This window comes from Emydura macquarii, unplaced genomic scaffold, assembly GCF_026122565.2.
Source record: "Emydura macquarii macquarii isolate MOO-44397 ecotype Brisbane River unplaced genomic scaffold, CSIRO-AGI_Emac_v2 contig_629, whole genome shotgun sequence".
NCBI lineage: Eukaryota > Metazoa > Chordata > Testudines > Chelidae > Emydura > Emydura macquarii.
Genome location: NW_027130766.1, coordinates 5,686,608 through 5,707,164, shown reverse-complemented (window position 1 = coordinate 5,707,164; position 20,557 = coordinate 5,686,608). Strand labels below are relative to the sequence as shown.

Sequence of the window (20,557 nt, the reverse complement as noted above, 5' to 3'; positions counted from 1 at the left end):
CAGGATATTGGATTTCCAAAGCCTTCCCAGTCTGGCTGCCCCCATTGTAAAATCCTTGAATTAAAGCTGCTTAAATGTTCCTAATATCAATTCTTTCCTCTTCTAATTCCTGGGGGATTACAGAGCTGGGAGGAGCTGGCAGGGAGCCGGAACAGGAGCTCGGGAGATTTTGCATATAGATTTAAACAGGGGGAAGGGAAGCCTTTCTAAACCATTCAACTTGTGAAAAGACTGAAATGACTGCTAAGCTGCATCTGATGGGGCAATACACAACCCCCTATAGAGACAGCAGCCAGGCCCATCAGCCGGAGCTACTCAGTACCATCACAGAGGGTGTCGCCCCCATCCAGCCAGACACATTCGCCTCCAGCCCCCTGCTGCTCCCCCCCAGCCTTGCACACCCTTAACTCTCCATTTCCTCTGTCCCGAGAGGTGGACTCTTCGGAGCTGGGCTCGGCCCTGTCCCCACTGCGGGGAAGGGGGTTTTGCAGATCCACCGCCTTGTTCCCAGGGCGGCCTCTCTATTCAGCCGATGCAGGGAGATGGTTTGGGTATCACTTCTCCTGGCCCCCAGACCCCAATAAATCCAACAGGCAATGGGTGCAGTGCGAGGGAATTTCAGTGCACGGGGATGTGGCAGGGCTAGGGGATTTCGGGACACAGAAACAGAGAGGGGGTGTGTGTGCACGCGTTTATTATTTATTTGTATTTCAAGTCGTGCCTAGAGGTACTTTTATCCTGCCCTAAAAAGACCCGGGTCAGCTGACGGGCTTGCGGGACTAAAAATTGCCGTGTAGACATTCAAACTTGGCTGGAGCCCAGGGTCCGACACCCAGTGAGGGGAGCGGGTCTCCGAGTCTGGGCTCCAGCCCAAACCTGACCCTCGACATTGCAATTGTTAGTCCCACAGCATGAGCCAGAGTCAGTTGACCCTGGCTCTGAGGCTTGGTGCTACAGGGTCTTTTACCGCAGTGTAGACATGCCCTCGGTGTCCTAGTCATGGACCAGGGACCCCATTGTGCTAGGTGCTGTATAAACACAGAACAAAGAGTCCCTGATTCCCATGAATATTAATAAAGGTCTCACAGCCACATCCAGATTCTATTGCCCTCACACTGAAGAGCACCGGACTCCAGGGAAGTCAAGGGCTCTTGCTGGTGGAGTAGGGTACAGAGGAAGGGGATCAGAATCTAGCCTGGTGGAAGCTCAACACCTCTGAAAATCAGGCCGTAGATAACCTCAGGGCCGGGGGGAGGTCCCATATCTGGCTATTTCAATGGATAAACAGAGTAGCAGCCTCTTCTCCCTTTGAGATCCAGGATGGGAGTAAAAAGGCAATGCCCGTCAAAGGGTTTTGAGCTGTTAATATTGAATCCTCTGGCCTGGAGAAGTGGAGGAGAAAAACACATTGGCTCCCGTGCGGTCCCTAATCTGCCACAGCATCGAAGTCGTGTGGGAAACTAAGATGGGAAAGGTAAGATAGGAAGTCCCAGCGGAGATGGAAGGGGAAATCTGATCACATGAATATAGACAGCATGATCGGACCCCCAGCAGCGAACATACAAGGCCCTTGCCATTTCAGCTAGAGGGCACCTGTGGATGTCAGTAATTCGCGGGCTATTGTAATTGCTGGTGAGCGACACGACCACACACACACCATGGCCGGGGCAGAAGAGGCAGTGGGAGAAAGTTTCTTGGAAAGATGGATAGCACCAGAGTGAGGCTGAAGACAGAGTAACTTTTTTTTTTTTTTAAACATATTTTAATATGTTATCGCTACAATTACAATGAGTAGTTACATTTAATAACTGAATTGTTAGGCTACAAATTAAAGAACATTTTTAGGATTATTATCAGAGCAGATTAACAAAAAAATAAAGACCGTTCAGAAGAATCATTTGCCAGATCCTCCGATGCTCCACCACAATGGAGCGACGTGGACGACTGAAATGTCCCACTGTTAAGACAGTAATCTAATCATTTCCGTATATTTTTCTCATTTCTTCTCAGCTCATACCCTCTACTGACAGGGTTTTCCAAGATATTTTATTTAACATATTAGAATTCTTAGCTACTCACAAAGGGTTGTACAAAGATGTAAACAAGTGTCAGTTACCTGCACAAACCGAATGTGTATAGAGAAACTTGCTAATGCGTGTTGGATGAAGCAGACCAGCAGTTAGTGCAATTGAACTGGATTCTCTTCTGCCTCCATCTTCTCTTGTCCTCGTGTTCTCAGGTGGTGTTGCTGGGGTTGTCTGAGCAGGGGCTTGGCATAGATGACCTCCTCAGGTCCCTTCCGACCCTAATCTTCTATGATTCTAAGCGTACATTGCATGTGCTCTCCCCAGCTTTATTCAGTTAGCATTAGATACAGGCTCTTAGGAATGCTGGGTGCTGATGAGAGCTGGGGAAAAAATTTCCCGCTCGACTTTTTTCCAGTGAAAAATGTAGATTCAGCAACACTGAAACCTTTCTCGAACATGCGTCGATTTCACCAAGTATTTCCTTTAGAAAAAAACCTTTTAAAAAAAAAAAATCTGAACAAGTCCAATGGGCCAATTTTGACATCGTCAAAATAAAACGTTTTCATTTGGTGGTTGGAAATGACTCTTTATTTCAAAATGTACTTTCTGGGTTTTTTTTTTTTAAATCAGAAACATTTGAAAAGGCCTCTTTTTGGCTTTTCAATTCACGGAAAATGTGGACATTTTTTCCAGCCAGCCCAAAACTATTAATTTGTTGTTGAATTTTCAAAATTGCCTGTGAACTGAAAAAGACATTTGTTGCTCAGATCGGGTCCTGAGCCCTTGTGAAAACCTGGCACCGATACTAATTTTCTTGTCTAAACTTTTTTTGAGTGGCTGTCACGATATTTCCACCTCTAATGGTGAGAACAGAGGTCCTGCCTGGAGGGGGCTATCAATAACGATAGCAATTGCTGTTTGTGTTAAAGTCGGGAAAAGGGAAAAAACCATATAAGAGTGACGGGTATCTGGTGTTCTGTATCTATTCAGTGTGATCTCCTAGGTGAGTGAAATTCAGAGTTCTAACGAGAAGAGAGAATATAACAGGCTGACTGCATTCAGCTGAGATTTGGAAATAAATTGCTTAGTAAGAACCCTTCTGATCGGTGTATTTTGGGGGGGGCAGTTATCCCACAGTCAGACGGGTGAGAGGGAGCCCCGATCCCTGTCCACCGTCCTCTGCATACTGTGCTCCCGCTGGGAATGGAAAATATTGACAGGCATTTATCTGGGATAACTGCCAAGGAAGAAAAAGAGCTCTATGTAGCTTGTCTCTTTCATCAACAGAAATTGGTCCACCTTGTGTCTCTAACATCCTGGGACCGACGTGGCCACAGCAACGCTGGTCACTACAGGGGAAGAGACAGTGATTTCCTTTACAGCTGGTACAGCTCTGCCCCTGGGAAACATGTACTGAAGGGACAGTCTCTTGCTTGTTGTAAGCGTATTTGGGGTGGGCATGGCCTGGCCCTGGGATGAGTGGGGGTGGGCACGGCCTGGAATGAATGACCTGGAGGGCAGAGGGTGGAACGGATGTCTCTAAGGCAGGACTGGATTTTTCAGGTTTCTTGAGCGTTAAAAAAAAAAAAAAAACCAAAAAAACCAAAATCCCTCAACAGAGAAGAAAACCTGAACCTATAAAAGTATTAAAAACAACATCCTCTCTGCATGGCCTCCAGCTGCACTTAATGGATCCCAGTACGCGTGGCATAGAGCTTGACCAGGCACTCCAGGAACCTCTGCCTGGGAGACAAACACAAAACTAAACATCATGTTGACCTCAGACATTTCTCCCAGGATTTTCCCCCAGCCTCACCCCCTCCTTTCCTTTCAGAGCAAACTTCCTACCAGGCCACGTTTAACCTGAGATAATTATGACTTTCTGTTCAGCAGGGGGAAGGCTCTGCTGGCTATCACTACTTTCTTTGAAGGAGGGGGCGGAGGGGGAAGAGGGTGTGATTTCCACTATCATTTAAATTTTACATAATTGCCCATCAGTGGAGTCACTCCTGATTATACTGGTGTAAATGAGAACTGAATCAGGCCAACAGATTTGTGGGGAGCTGATTTTTGTGCCCCTTATATTACATCTCAGTGATTTTTTTCTCCCCAGCAATAACTGAAATTTTTTTCTTATACCTTCCCATGAACACTTTTTAAAAGGTGCTGTCAAGGAGTTTTAGGCTCAGCATTTCAATCTTGTAGCAGTTACAAAACCTGATATAAATAGAAAATGCTTCTAGTTCTGATTTTTGATTATTTCGATTTTTGATTCTGAAAAGGCTTCTGAGTTTTATTTTTAAAATTTCAATCAGAACAGAGTGCATATTTTTGTTGTCAGTTTACACATTTTCCTGCAGTGTCGTTGTTAACTGCTGATGTTAATTTCTTGTACCTTTAGTGGTGACAGGCGTAGCGAGTATTAATAGTAATAAATAAATTAATTAATAATTAACATCCAGCGCTGATGATAATACACAGCATAATGCTTAAGAAGTGGAAGGTGAAAGTGACAAGAAAAAAAATTAAAGTGCCTAGACTAGTTTCAATATCCAAACTGAGGGAACTGTACAAGTCAGATAGCGGAAAGGAAATGTTATTTGTTCAATTGCAATATCTGAAAGTACCGTAGGAATAAATGTTGCTTTCTGATTGTATAAGGTTTATGTGGACAATAGTCCTGATCTATCTATCTATCTATCCTTGTATGGCTCTCCTCACAGGAGTATTGGATGGCCTGAACCCTGACCCACTTGATTAACTCTTGCTTCCTCAAACCAGCAGCAGTATCAATTAAATCAGTGGAACTCTCCCTGTTATTCCACCCACCTACACAAATCTTCCCATAATCTATGCTGCACACCCTTATTCACATACGTAGTCCTAACTCAAGGACTACAGGATCACGCCCCAAAACCACAGACTTATGGGGGAAAAAATCTGGAACATTAGAAAAACTGAAAATATTGTAAAACAAACAATTCTCTCCCCCCCCCCCCTTTTTTTTTTTAGCAAGTTCTGTATCTATCCTGGCATTTTTTTACACCCTCCTGGGAAAAATCATATTTAAAGATCTCCCAAAGTAACAAAACTGTTATTTGATGTAAGTTACCCTGAGCCTACAAACACTTTACAAACCTGAGTAGCTTTGTTCATGCCAATAATCCCCCTAAAGTCAGTGAAGTGTGTTGATTTACTTGCTTGTGTAAAATGGACTATTATGCTGACCGATACTGTCCCGTTGTTCCCTTGTGCTCCCCTGTTGGTCTGTGTCTGTTGTCTCTTGTCAAATACTTCGAGTGTAAGTTCATTGGGGCAGGGACGATCCTTTGGTTTTGTTTGTACAGCACCTGGCACCATGGGGTCCTGATCCATGACTGAAGCTGCTGGGCACTAGGATGACACAGATATATCAGTGTTTTCAGTTCTCAGTGTGTTAAGTTTGGATCCAATGCCCTTAAAGTCCCTGGAAATCACCTCTTTATCATGCCCATAGTCTTTATTACCTGGGGGGATTACGATTTAATGAATACATTAGTTTTGTTGTTCTCTTGATGCAGGGCTTAGATTGGGCTGCTTCATTCGCACCGAGTGAAGCTGAATGCAGGCTAAGTGGAATTCCCAGTGTCCATATTCCCCCATCCTCTCTTCCCTGGGGTCCCCTCAATGATAATTCCTCCGGGGAACCTCGGCCCTCTGACTCCAGTTCCACTGACCATGGGCTGGAATGTGTCCCGTCCAACGTACCGGCACCTTTTTGAAGATGTGAGTTTATTCCCCAGAATCTCATTTTTCACTTAAAAAAAGCCAGTCTCTAGACATCCAGGAGGGGGGCCTGCAGAGAGCCAGGGCCAGTAGCTCTTAGAGAGCCCCATTCATCTCAAGGAGGGGTTAACTCAGGTGATAATTGAAATGTTAGCTGTGTTAACGATTTAATCTCTCCAAGGAGCGGGAGGGTCACAGAACAAAGCACAGTCTGCTGGGAGGGATTTTGGGGTCTCAAGAGGGTGGCATTCAGGAGATGCCCCTCTTCCTGAAGTTCAAGGAGCCTGCCCTGGAGTCAATGCTGCGCCATCATATTTCAAACCACTGCTCTGAGCAGGGCATCGTGATGACTCATGGGTGAAGCTGATTTTTGGGGAGGAGCTTCTCTTCTCCCTGTTCAGCCCCTGTAGACTGGGGGTGATTATCTTAGGGGAACAATCAGGCCCTGATCCCTGCGATTGTGAGGTCTGTGAAGCGGCTTGAGCTCTGCATCCTGAAAGAAGCAAATAAGGCTCCGATCCTACAAACCCTTATGCAGTTGCTTAACTTTACGCCCCAGGAGTGGCACCACTGAAAGCAGTCTGCATGCATGAAGTTAAGCGTGCGCTTTAAGTGCGTGCAGGACTGGAGCCTTCGGCTGGGATTTCCCAAATGAGCGGCCCAATTCCAGTGAGATTTGAGGGCCTGACTCTGTTAGACTTTCTACCCCGCAGACGTCTGCCAGCTATGTTAAGCAGGGGTGTGCTGAGGTGGGATCCCTGACTGATACAGCAGCATGGGCAGACGTCTCTAGTGTAGATGCAGCCGTGCTTTTACGGGTACGGCTTGTTTGGTTTTCCTACACCAGCTTGGCCAAAATAGTTGCATCCACAGGAAGAACGCTCTGCTAAAGTGCTCCTTCGGCATGGCTGGATATCCCGGCCGATTCACTGGCTGAGCTTGCGAAGGGCTTCCACTCCCCGGGATGGCATTTCTCCTCCTGTCTGTGTGTCACATGCTAACTTCTGAATGCAGCCGCAGCCCTTCACCTCCAAGATTCCAGGTGACGGTCGAGGACCATATTGATTTGGGGGAGGGGGAGTGTCAGAAAAACCAAAAGAGGGAAAATGGAGCGGAAGGGCCACTGTCATGTGCTCGTCTCTCTCAGAAGCATGTGACATAACAGTGACTAAACGGCTCCGCCGCGATTACAAAGAGTCACATCCAAACCCGATGCGCCTGCAGGACTATCTGCCAACCGGCCTGTGCTTGGCTTCACCATCAACAGGAGTGAGAGACATTCTGTCGGCTTCCAGGGGACCAGTGTCTGCTCAAGACAATCTCCTGCCTTTGGCAAAACCGCAGCGGGCCTGCCACCTCCCCGGAGGCCCAGGGCAGCGGGTTTGGCCCAGCCGACTGCCCTCCCACGGCGACGGAGGGGCCAAATTTGAGTGACTGGCCTTGTGGCCTGCCACGATGGGGGATGGCGGGGTAGAATCTGCTGCCCCCAAATCTGCCCCCCTCCCAGCTGCCTGTCCCCTTGTCACATGCTTAAGGTGAAACTGGAGGAGGCGGGTCAGGTCTCTGGACTATCCTGGGACCAATCCAGCTAGCACAACCGCTCCAGTTGCTAAAAGTGGAGCAGGTGCCTGCGTGTTTGCCCGAAGTGTCTCTTTAAACCCCCCCTTCAGCCCGGGAGGGAGGTGGCGGTGCATGTGGCTTTAACGGGGGAAAGAAAGAGACTCTCCTGAAGTTCCCTGCGCACCCTCCTAGGGGGTGCGGTGAGCAGCCGGCGGGGAGGAGCCGTCTCAGGCCGAGCGCTGCTCTTTTAATAAGAGGGAGGCAGCAGCCGCTCGTCTTGAAGGCGAAGAGGATGGAGCAGGTGGAGTGAGACGAGCGGGGCAGGCGAGGCAGCTCCCACGAGTGGGGGGGAACCCCCCGTCCGGTCCTCTTGGAAAGAAGGGGGGGTGCCGGGGGAAAGACCTCCCCCCCCCCCGCATCTGCCGCCTGGGATCGAGCTTGTTTCCTGCTGGGATCTTCGGATGGTTTTTTAAAAACAATCTTGGCGGGTCCCCCCCCCCCCGGGTGGGTTTTTTTTTCCCTGCCTGGCTGGTGGGTCTCAGCAGCGCTTCTCGGTGCCGTGGGAAGCCCGGCGATGGAGCCGGACCGCGTGTGACACGGACTCCGGAGCCGGACCTGGAGCCGCTGGAGGGGGGGGAGGGGAGGGAAGGCGACTGTTGCTGGGGTGGAGCCCTTCCAGCGGCGGCGAGAAATTCGCGTGTGTGTGTGTGTGTGTGTGTGTGTTGTGTTGTGTGGGGAGAGCGGAGGGGGCGAGTCGCTTTTCTCTTGGCCGAGCCCCGATGAGTTGCTGAGGGCGGCGGGGGGCTGACCCCCCCCCAACACACACACACACACCTCCGCTCCCCTTACCACCCCCCCCTTTGCAAACTCCCCCCCCCCCCACACACACACCTCCCCCAGCCGGTCGATGGGAGCCCTGGACCCAGCCTCCGGAACCACCATGCTGAATGGGACCCAGAGCCAAAGTTTCGCCAAGCCGCCGGCGCTGCTGGAGCTGGCGGGGGCCAAGGAGGCGGGCGAGCCGAAGATGGGCGTGCAGGAGCGCTTCTACTTCCCCGACGGGCCGGGCCAGGAGGGCTGCCCGCTCAGCCTGCCCTACGGCGCCCCGATGCTGCCGGCGGGTTTCGGGGTGAACGGCCCGGCCGCCGGCCGCTTCCTGGGGCCGGCTCTGAACAGCGGCTCCTCCTATCGACCCCCGCCGCCGCCGCCGCCCCCCAACAACGCCGCCGCCGCCGCCCCACCGCCGGCCAGCCACGGCTTCTCCGCCGAGCTCTACCCCGCCGGCGGCGAGCTGTACCCCAGCCCGGCGGCCGGGGAGGGCTGCTACCCGGGCGCCCTGCCGCCCGTCTTCCCCCGGGGCCCGCTCTACCCGGGGCCCGGCTACCAGCTGGCCGGCAAAGTGCAGGTGATGCTCAACAACTACCCGCTCTGGGCCAAGTTCCACAAGCACCAGACCGAGATGATCATCACCAAGCAGGGCAGGTGAGGCCGGGGCTGGGGGGGGGAGACTGGGCTTGGGGCGGGGGGGGGATTTAATGGGGCTGCAGGTGGGGGGAGACCTCGAGTCCAATCCTCGCCTCCCCGTAGGGCGATCCCATTTCTAGCCTGTCCCCCCCCCCCCCCTCCTTCCCTCTCCGGGATCCTAGGAGTCCCTAAAACTTCCCTGGCAGAACCAGGACGCGCCCCCCTTGGTTGCCCCCCCCCCCGGCCTCCTACCTGTGGACCCCGGACCCGTCCCGTGTGGGACACCAAGGGCGTGGGAGAAGTGGGGGAGTGTCTCTGGCTGCCCCCCCCCCCCCCGCTCGCTGGGTGTTGGTTTGCCGGCGGGCAAGTGTTTTGTTTTTTTTTTTGTACCCGGAGTGACTCCGGAGTTGTCTTGGGCGCCCTTCGCTCCGGACACCATAAACGCGACTGGGGGCAGAGGAGGAGGAGGGGGGGGGGAAATGAGTGCCAAAGCGGCCCGGCGGCCAGTGGGTAACCTGTCGAGGGGCCAGATCCTGATCTCAGCCCCATCCGGAGCGAAGCCGGAGCCGCGGTGTTCTGCGTTTGTCCAGCCCCTAGCACCATGGCGGCCTGGGCTTATGACTCAATCTCATCAATACCACGGGCATGCAACTCATGCATACTAGTGAGTGAAGTGCATCGCATTCGCTGGTGTGACTGAGATCAAAATCTGGCCCTGCCGAGAACGTGTGTGTCTGATTACTTTGATCCTCCACACACACACACTCTCTTTCTCTCTCTCCACTCTCTGGCCTTTGCCTGGAGAACTCAGGCTCTGAATCTGCTTTCAGCCTGGCCATCTCTGCCCCGTGTCTCCCAGCTCACAGCCTGTATTTCTGCTTGGGTGCCCAGCCGTCCTCGGCCGCCCTTGCCGGCTGGGCATTCTCTGGGCAGGTACTCTGAGGGGACTGCGTCCCAGAGCCATGTCCACACAAGAATGACTGGGCAGGTTCCGAGGCGCCAGGCCAGCGCCCCGAGGGCAGCTGCTCTTTCCTCTCTGTTCCCTTTCGCAGGCTGGCTCAGAGAGTATGCCAGCTAGTTCAACAAGCAGAGGGAATCGGAGACGCAAATTGAACCGATGCCAGGCTCCTAAACAGGCTGGGTCCCCAGGCACCACATGATCGGGGTCAAGGGAATCCAGAGTTTTAGCTGACACTCAGATCGCTTCTCCCTTTCCCGGCCTCATCAGTTCAAAATGCTGCAGATCTTTAATAATGATGATGATGATGATGACAACCTAGGACCAAAGTCTCCGGTGGCATAACACCGCTGACTTCAGTGGCATCATGCCAGCAGAGAATTTGAACCCTAACGTGCCTTGAAGTTGTAGAATGACTGTCTTTGGTCCAGCTTTCCACCCCATCGTCTCAAAGCGCTTTACAAGCATGAATGAATTCAAACTCTGCAGCCACCGCCCTGTCGCAGGGTCCCCCGTCCTGCAGATGGGGGGGGGGGGGATGCTTTGCCCTATTGTGGCCCCCTTGGCCACTTCTAGAGTGCCTCTGATTTCAGATGGTACTTAGCCCTGCCTGAGTGCAGGGGACTGGACTAGATCCGTGCTTCTCAACCAGGCTATGCAGTGCTCTTCCAGGGGGTACATGGACTTGTAGATATTTGCCTAGTTTTACAACAGGCTACATAAAAAGCACTAGCAAAGTCAGTACAAACTAAAATTTCATCCAGGCACTGAGTTGCTCATATGGCTCTGGATGCTGTACACTGAAATAGAAGTGCAATATTTATATTCCAACTGATTTTTATAATTACATGGTGGTAATGAGAAAGCGAGCAGTTTCTCAGTAGTAGTGGGATGGGAAACTTTTGTATTTTTGTGTCCGCTTTGGTGAGCAAGTAGTTTTTAAGTGAGGTGAAACCTGGGGGCAGGAGGCAAGGCAGATCATACTCCTGAAAGGGACGCAGTAGTCTGGAAGGGATGGAAGCCACTGGGCTAGATGACCACTCGAGGGGGACCTACGATTCTATGATTCAGTGCGTGCAGGGTTTGTAAGTTGTCGAGGCTAAAGAATTTGGTATCAGGCATGTTCCACCCAGCGCTGTCTGTGCTTATAGCGCCCTAAAGATCACAGTGTCATTTCTGCACGGAAGAGGTGCTACAAAATCAGAGCCTGGGCCTGGAAGGTGTTGAGCGCTCTTAGCTTCTCAGGATGGGGCCTGTGGGCTGTATTGTATTTGTTCTCTGAGCGGTGGCCTGCTTCCTGCAGGCACTGTCATATTTCAGTGTCTGTTTAACAGGCGGGACCAGGTCTCCCGCGGGTGTAAATCAGCAGAGCTCCGTCGACTAGGCTATTCCTATGCCGGTTTGCACCAGCGCAGGATTTTCCCCCTGTATTTTAACCTAACCTGCCTCCCCTTTCAGTGCTTTCTCCCATCTTCTGCCAGGGTTAATGCATTTTGTAACATGCTTTTTTGATAACTTATTAAAAGCTGGAGCTGCCACAGCAAATCAGCGCCTTGGTGCAAAATAATAGCTTCGGAAACGGTTTAAACGCAGACTTGATCTAAGGCGGACAAAGTGGTTTTGCCACTCCTTGGCTGCTGCTGTAATGGGGCATCCATCTCCTTTTCACCAAGAGCTCTCAGCACCGATCGGCTTTTTCTTTCTTTCGTTCTTTCTTTGGCCCAGACAGACGGTGTCACTTTGATGCTGAAACCAACCTGCTTAATGTGTTGAAAGTCTAAACGTGTTAAAGCCGGTTCATTTCCCACGCAGACTTCCAGGCCTGCGATCCTGTGGAGCATGCCCTCTGCAGAGCATTCAGGGCGATTCAGTAACATACCATCACCATCACGGGAAGGGGAGGGGGGGGAAAAAAACCCCAACCAGATAGCTCCTAAAGCACCTGAAGCAAGAGAAAAAACCCTGGCTAATATTCTCTCAATTCACTGCTTTCCTAGCCCCGTCTGCACTTTGCCAGCAAACCTCAGAGACTCAGTTTCTTTGGAAATTTAAATTCAGATCAGAGGGTGGAACATATTTGATTATAGATTTTCAGCATCTGAGATTTTTTTTTTTCCACTGCTGGGGTCATATAGAAACCAACTAAAATATCACCAGAAGATTTAGCTTCCTCTTTCCTCTGAGCCCAGAACCAGTCCCCTTCCAAACAAGTTTTAACTGTACGTTTCGGATGCCCACTGGATGCATTCGCATCATTAACTCCACCTCTTTGAGCCTTTCACTCCATTGAATACCCTGAGTAAATTCATCCACTGTTGTGCAGCGTTAAACACATGCTGCCCAGAGGTGGCTGCATTCCAGAGGGGCTTAAAATGCTTCATGTGTAGAAAGGGCCCGATCCTACTGCCCTTGAACTAGATTGGAAACTTGTCACTGACTTCAGGGGGAGCAGGATCGGGCCGTCTAGTTAGCAAAGCCGGTTGGTTTTGATAGTGCTTTGAGATCCTTCTTCTGGAAAGCTGCTGTCTGAATGGGTAGGCCAGGATTTTCAGAAGCGGCTAATGATTTTTCGGGTTGAGGCCCCCCCAGAGCAGGGGGTGGCTCAGGGTTTAGGCCCCTTTCAGATGAATCAATCTGGAGACTCCCCAATTAACACCCAGCCCAAACGTCTTCCATAACCATGGGCCCGACCCTGCCATCCTTAAACTGAATGGTACAACCAACGTTGGCTTCAGGGGAGCAGAACCAAGCCCTAGATTAATCCCCTCCCTCCCGGCAATTTAGGATTTTATTGCCTTAGAGAGTTGGTCTCTGTTGCTTTTAGGAGTTACTCATTAGATTTTTTGGCTAAGTCTCCCCCACCCCCTTATTTGCAATCTAAATAGCAAAGAACCAGGTTCTGGTGGCCTTTTAGTGTGAAGGGAAGCCCAGTGTCTCAGTGACGGTCACCGAGCTAGGCTTGAATTTGTGCAGGTTCGCCACGGGTCCATGCTAACGGTCCCACTGTCTGCTCCTTGGAAGCAGCCGTCACCCAAGGGCTACAGTGAAACAAAGCCGGCTGGACATGCAGTGTGGCTGTCTTTTAATACAGGCTTCTGCCAAGGCAGGTCACACCCTTATGAGAAAGCAAATACAGAATTCTGCAACCCATGGGCTGAAATGGAGCCAGACCGTTGAGTTTGGGGTGACTCTTGCATGGGGGGGGGGAGGGTGTAATTGTGTAGGGCAGAGCCTAACTGCCTAACCCTGTATTGGGGTGCCTATCATTTAACTCCTTCCTTTTTGGGGGGCACCGTGAGATAAATCATTGAGGAATGGCCCACGGACGCTGCGTGTGACGGAAGGGGAAAGCACCGCAGAAGCTGCGCCCCGTTGGCAGTAGCTGTTGTGGGAAATAATTTGGACTGGTGTTAGGGAGGAAAAGGTTACCGATTCGTGAGATCCTCGTGGGGGGGGTGGTTCTTCCATACCCACTTGTGAGCCCTCCTTCCCCCCCGCCCCGCTTTTAGCTGAAAACAAAGGGACGTGATCGCTTTTATTTAGAGGAACAACCCCCATCTCACCCACCCATCCATGGTTTCAGCGGATGTGGCTCAGGCCCCGATCTTCAAAGGTGTTTAGAGGCCTGTTGAAATCAGTGAGATTGAGGGGCCTAAATCAGTGGTGTACCGAGGAGGGGGGATAAGCCCCGGGGTGCTGGCCTGCAGGGGCGGGGGGGCACGGAGCCAGTCCTTCACGACATGCAGCGGGGGTGCGGGTTGCAGGAGGCTCTGAGCGGCAGCTGGCAGCAGCCGCCCCTCTTAGCCTCCTGCACCCCCTGCGTGTTGTGAAGGGCTGGCCTGGTGCCCCCCCCCCCCCAGGCCGGGGGAAGAGGCTGCCCCATCCGAGTTGGCGCCGGGTGGCATATCCCCCCCAGATACAGAGCCACCCCTCCCTGGAGTAGCTGGGGGGGTGGTGCTGTCTGGTGGGGTAGGGGACCCCTCCTGCCCTGCGTGAGAGGGCAGGCATGTGAGGCCTGGGGGGAGGTAAATGCAGGCTTGGCCCCTGGGCACCAGAGACCCACGGTACGTCAGTGGCCTAAATACTTTAGAGGAAGCACGTCTCAGCCCCAAACACAGCTCCTTGCTATAGGGTTGGCACAATAGGTTGGCCCACCACTACAGGAATTTTCTTTTTAGCGGGCGTCTGGGGTAAATCCGGTGCCAGACCCATCCTTTCACAGGATGTGGGGTGGTCCCCGCTACTGCCACAGAGCGCTCTGCCCCATGAGAACACTGCTGCAATCTGACAGCCAAATCTTGAGACGTCTTCCTTAGTTTTATTTGCTGTGGGCTTGTGTAGACTGGGGAAATTCGGGTTGATGTATCTCCATGGAGGCAGAGGCTCCAGTGCGACCCCCCCCTCATCTGCTAGGGCAAAACTGAGCTTGCACTAGCACTAGTGGGTTGCACTGGTGCAAGCGCTGCCTTGCACGGATGCGTGTGTCCAGTGCAAAGTCAATCCCAGGATAGACTGGCCCAGAGGCTAAATCCTCCTAGGAGTCGATGGGCCTGATTCTTCCCCTGTTCCCCCGTTGTAAAACGAGGCGCACACTCCACCGAAGTCAGCTGGGCTTGCCTGTGCAACTTCACTCTGCAAAGAGCTTTTCTCTCCATTGTTTTGTATTAGCGGGCCGGGGTGGGGGGAAGTGAGCAGCAGCGTCTAGTTTTGACTCCTTCCCTTACTCTTCTGTCTCTCACACGGCCGTGGTTCTTGTGGCTCCCCGCCCTTTCATCAGCTCAGACTCAGCGGCAGGCTTTTCATTGGGAGACAAGACGACTCAGGAAATCAGCAGCCCACCCGCCGCCCCTCCGCCATGGGTGTTTTTTAACCAGAGGGAGCAGGCGGTGGTTGTGCTTAGGAGGTGGAAAAGGGGTGGGGGATGGGGGGCGGACTGGGGGTTCAGCAAACCCCTGATGCTCAAACTTAGCTGTCATGAAGTTGGTCCACTGAGTTAAGTCCTCACAGCACTGCAGGGAGGGTCAGTAGGATCATCCCCATTTTACAGACTGGTCAACTGAGGCACAGAAAGTGTGTGCTGTCCCAGCCAGAGAGGGAGTCGGCAGGGTCAGGGTTAGGACTCTGGAATATCCACTTCTACATCTCATCTTCCCAGCTCCCTTGTCTGCTGGAGGGCAGGAAGCTTTGGGGAGGGGGAAAATCAGATCCTCAGCTCGTGCAAATGGACATAGCTCCAGTGATGTCAGGGGAGCTGTGCTGCTTTACGCCTGTTGAGCATTGTGCCCTCTGGGAACCTGGCCCCCATGGCTTTGTGGCGGGATGGGTTTGTAAATAAGGCCCCTTTGAGTCCCACCTCAGCACCCAGCATCCTTCCATCCCTTTGCACCAGCTCCTGGATTCTAGATCTGTCCTCCCAAATCGCGGTGTAGGAGATGCCTGTGAGCAAAGTGCATTCAGAGGCCGTGCCTACCATCGGGTGCCCTCGGTGATTCCCGTAGGCCTACTCACACTTTACTTACTGGCACGCAAGGGAGGCTGGATTGGCATGAAACACACACTCCAGACTCCCTCTGGACAGACTTACTCACTTCTGAGATTGGCCCAAAACATCCTTCCACTAGAGCACCCACGTAACCTTCCACCGGCACCCACTGCATCGCCCTCCAGAGCCTTCCGTCTCCTGTCCTTAGCAGCCAGCCATTACCCTAACCCCAGCCCACTCCTCCCCGGCTGTTTCAGAACCACACGCCTCCTCTGTGGTCTCCACCCCTGCACTGATCACAGCAGTGTGATACAGTGTGGTATGATGCTAGGGAATGTATGAGCAAGTTACAATATATTGCAACCTTGACAGAGGGCCACCCCTTTCCAGGAGTCATGTTTCTCGCAGAAGTCATAGCAGTAAGTTACCTCCTTTCCTGAGCAAGCACTTTAAAGTAAACTCAGAACTTCCCAGTGCAATTTAGCTTGACTTTTAGCTAAAAACCATGCGTCAGGTCCTCATCTGTGTAAGTCAGGTCTGGTCTACGCTAGAAAATTAGATCGACCCAGCTACACCACTCAGGGATGTGAAACATCTACACCCCAGAGCGATGTAGCTGGGTCGATCTGTCTACGGGAGCACTAGATCGGTTGGAAGAATTCTTCCACTGACCTCGCTGCTGCCTCTCGAGGAGGTGGGTTGCCCACGCCGACAAGGGAATCCCTCCGGTCGTGGCCACGCTGAAGCTACTGGTGGCGTTTTAAGTGTAGACGAGCCTTTAGAATAGTTCCATCGCCCTGGTGTTGTGCCAACAATTTTAAGCAGAATTCCCACTGAAATCAAAGCAGGAATGTTCAGCTTAGAGAGACACCATCGACGCAAACTCCAGTCCGTGTAAACAAAAGAAGTGAAAAGTGGTTTCACATCCTACCCCTAACCTGGACGGTCCCTGCCATATTTTACAATCATGTTTTCTTATATACAGGAGGGGGTTGAAAGAGATTTTCTTTCCTCCATTCTGTGTGTAAAGACCCCCCACACCAACAATCCGGGAAAATAGACTCTACAGGGGAACCCAGTGAAATTGCCTATACAGAGGAAATGGTGAAACTGACAAGACACAGAGTGCTGTCAAATGCACAAAGTAAACAATGTGGAAAAACATGTAGAAAAATGTGTTTGGGTTTTTTCCCCTCTCTCCACTTCCTCTCATTAACAGTAACCTTCGATGTTGCTTGTAACAATTTTAGTTAGTTAGTTAGTTCGTTAGTCTGTTTTTAAATTAAATATTAGAGAGGCAAGGTGGGTGAGGTAACATCTTTGATCAGACGGACTTCTGTTGGTGAAAGAGACAAGCTTTTGAGTTACACAGAGATCTTGTTCAGCTCTGTAGCTGGACAGCGTGTCTCTCTCACCAACAGGAGTGGGTCCGATAACAATACTACCTCATCCACCTTGTCTTTATAATATCCTGGGACCAACGCGGCTACAACACCACCGTAAATCAAAGGTGTTATTTTGAAATTGGTGGGGTGACAGCGTGTCTCAGTTGAAATCAATGGCAGAGCTCTCATTGACAGCAGTAGGGCCAGGATTTCACCCCTTTTGAAACAAAACAGTCTAGACTGTGTCTGTTTGCACAGATCTGTTTGAGACCCCAAGAGTAGTCTAAATGCAAACATGGTGTAGTTAAATTTTTACCAATATAAAGGTGCTTTATACCGGCATAACTAGCCTCATATGGGATGGGAAATATATTATACCAGTGTGAAGCAGGTCTACACTTGGAAGGCTTTACAGGTAGAGCTTATTCCAGCCCCATGGAGCAAAATAATCCATGCCAGCAAAAGCACAGCTTTGCCAATGAGGTCTGTTGTGTTGACAAGGCCTGAGTCACTTTTGTACCAATGTAACTGTGTGCATGCTAGGAGTTGTATTACTATAACTAGACCAATTTAAAAAAATGAACCCCCTAGCTGACATAGTGGTACTAGTCCAAAATCAGCATTAAGGCACTATCGTAATCCTGAGACAACACGGCCCTGGTTTCCAAGAGGTGGCTGGCCGTAGCTGGTTGCTTAAGACAGGGTTTTGCCTCTGGCACGTGCTAGAATTGAGGGTCTTCAATCGTTCTTCTGTCCATGTTTTTACATGATATTTGAGATAAAACAGTCCCCTGCAGGGCAACAGGTTAAAATTCCAACCACATCAAAGTCCCCACGCGCCCGAACCTTGCTCAGTTGTGAGCTATGTTTATTTATAAACATTTTGGGGCCTGGTACTGCTGGGCGAGATTCTCACCTGGTGTAAATCTACTCATCTCCATTGCGGTCCATGCAGCTATGCCTCTTGACGCCAGCTGATAAGCTGGCCCGTTTGTTGGAACGTCTCCGTATTTGGTTGTCAAACAGAGAGGAAAGCTACATGTTCAGGGCAATTTCTGCAATAACGGCAAAAACTAACAACATGTGAAGGCCTCCCATTATGTTAGGTAGGATAAAAATATTGTACCTTTTAATCCTTCATACTTCAGGAGTGATCAACCACTGGGAAATGGGAAGAAACTGGGCAGGTTATTCAATATCGATCTAGCTCAGTCTTTCCCCACCATACTAGCGGAGCCCTGCCTAAATTAATGTGGTGGTTTCGTGCGTCTTCCACCGCAGCATTTGGTATGGACTGTTCAGCAGTTGGGGGTGTGATCACAGCAGGTGTAGACGCACCTGAGTTGGCTCCACTCTAGCTAGCTCAGATATTGGAAGAGCGTGAAACCAGGGCTTCACCGCTGTTGGAACCTGCGCGAGGTAGTAGATTAAAGCTGGGGTTGGTCCGGCTTTGAGCAGGGGGTTGGACTAGATGACCTCCTGCGGTCCCTTCCACCCCTAATACTCTATGACACCTGTGTTGGTGTCACACCTTTGATTGCTGTGTAGACTGGGCCCCGGAGCGAGAGGATCCGCAACTAATTGGATCTCTGGTGAGGCATGTTTCTTGCCGCGCAGATTACGCCCATCTTTGCTGCGCCGTGTTTTGCCCTGACGAAGGCCCTTATTTCGCAGACCTCTTCAGCAAAATGGGACTTCAAACACCCGCTTGACTTTAAGCGTGTGCTCAAGTGCTTTGCTGACGTGTGGCCGCCTTGCACTGTGTCCCTTCAGTCCCCATAAGAGCTAGTTCTTATATTCAAACTTTATTTACACTGAACATCAGGCAACCCCTCCTCCCGTGAAGAAGCCAGCCCGCCCTAAACACAAGAACTAGCGGAACAGGACATTGACCTGCTCCTGTCTTTATCTGACAGACAGGTGTTTATGTATTGTGTTTGTTTTATGGAGCCCTCCCTCTGGGGAACACTGAGCTGCGGTGGAGAATGTTTAGGACAGTGGCTTTAAAATGAGTCCAAGGCAGGGACTGTCTTTTCGGTCAGTGTTTGTACAGCACCTAGCACGGGGGGGGTGTGTGGCCCTGGTTCATGAGTGGGGCGCCTCGGTGCTAGCACAAGATGTATAGTAAGTAAGAATAATGATGTCCCAGGCATTTAAACTATATACGAGGGATGGGGGTCTGCACGTTCAGGATGGGATCTGAGCTGCCCCGAAGTTTGGGGCTCTTCGGAGAGGGAGGTTTGGGCTCAGACCTAGCTGGAAAGCAAACAAAAATGCCCCTTCCAGGGGAGAAAAGTTAAAAGAAAAGGGAAGCGCCAATGGCGGGAAACTGGGTCTCGCAGGTGGTCTCCTGGATGGCTCAGCCCCCTCCCACGTCCAGCTTAGAGCCAGGATGACTTGGCCAGCCCCAAAGGCCATGGGTGAACATGTGGGGAGAGGACATTGTTCAGGCCCAGGAGCTCTGGGCTGCTCCGTCCAAGCAGAGATAGCATGGCCAGGCTGGCAGCCCCACGGTAACGGAGGATTTTCTTTCGCAGAGTAGCAGACAGGCCATTAATGGGGTTTAGGGGAGGGCAAAAAAGCCACCTGACCTGAAGGTCAGCTCCCCAGCTGGTGAGGAATGAATCCACGTTGCTCTGTTGAAGTCAATGGATTTATGCCAGCTGAGATTCTGGCTTCTTAGCGTGTTACTTCTAACACGGATGAGCTATAACGAGGGCCACGTGCCGGCTGCCCCCCAGAACTCCCGCTGAAGCTGGGGAGAGAGAAGGGTCCCGAAGGATTCTCAGGAGCTGGATCCAGAGCGACTCCTCTCGGTGGTGTCCGCTGCGTGGCCGTCTTCTTCCCTCTTCCCCCAGCGCCGCCGCACGGGGTCCCTCCTGCAAACCACCCAGGCTCATCTTGTGCTCGTGCATGCCCCAAGATGGGCCGGGTGAGGAGGAGGGGAGCATTTGGACTACTGGGAACACCCAGGAGCCTGCACTCTCCCAGAGACTGTGGAAACACGCCTAGGGCTTGTCTAGGCTAGGGGACATGGGCACCGGTGCACGACATTGATACAGACCCTGCAACAGGGCCAGGTGCCTCTGTGCAAGCCCCATCTTCCTCCCCTGCAGCACGTACGTGGGGGTGGATGCTCCAGCACAGGCGAGGCTTCGTCTAAGAACCTGGAGCGTTTGCTGGGGATCTGTTCACAGGTGCCCCTGGGTGGGGAGGGAATGATTATTTATGGTTTGTATTGCCACAGTGCTGGTCCTGGACCCACACCCAGTTGTGCTAGATGCTGGGTAGGCTGAGCCGGGCGCCAGCCGTGACACACCAGCCCTCTGTGGCAAATGTGACTCAGCTGCCAGAAGATGCTCAGTGCTCAGGGCCAGTGAATTTTGTTCCTTACCCTCTCCGATCCCCTTAGGAAAAAGCAGGAGATGCTGCAAACAAGGGGCCAGTCCCTGCCCACTCATAGCGCCCGCTGATGTTAATGCGACATTACAGCACGGTGGGACTTTTATCTCCAGGGCATGCTCCCCTCTCCCCACCCCAATGCTTGGAAGCATTGCAATGATCCAAGGCAGCGCCTGGTGTCACATCCCCAAACCCAGCCCCAAAGTGCTGCCAGTAGTTTAACCCTGGTGCCTCCCTTTAGTCTATGTCCCCCAGGGGGCTGCACTCTGGCTTGGAGAATCTGTTGTCATCTGGGCCAGCTCGCCGGCTGGTGTGAATCGGCCTGACTCTGTTGAAATCAGGGGACCTGCTCCGATTCACGCCAGCTGAGCATCCAGAGACGTCACCCAGGAGCAGGGCCTGATGTCGCTGGTAGGACAGTATCATCTGGGGGACCCAACTTGAGGCTCACCAGCGACCCATTGTGCCAGGCGCTGTACAAACACCGAACAAAAAGAGGGCCCCTGCCCCAGAG

At 51.8% G+C, this 20,557-nt stretch overlaps 1 protein-coding gene across 1 annotated transcript in view; it reads left to right on the top strand.

Moving 5' to 3' along the window:
• Positions 1 to 8,256: 8,256 nt before the first annotated feature.
• Positions 8,257 to 20,557, top strand: part of TBX21 (T-box transcription factor 21) — a 32,002-nt gene continuing 19,701 nt past the window's right edge. The window contains exon 1 of the mRNA XM_067540907.1: positions 8,257 to 8,834. Coding sequence (XP_067397008.1) covers positions 8,260 to 8,834 — 575 coding nt within the window. The 5' untranslated portion in view covers positions 8,257 to 8,259. The remainder of the gene's footprint in view (positions 8,835 to 20,557) is intronic.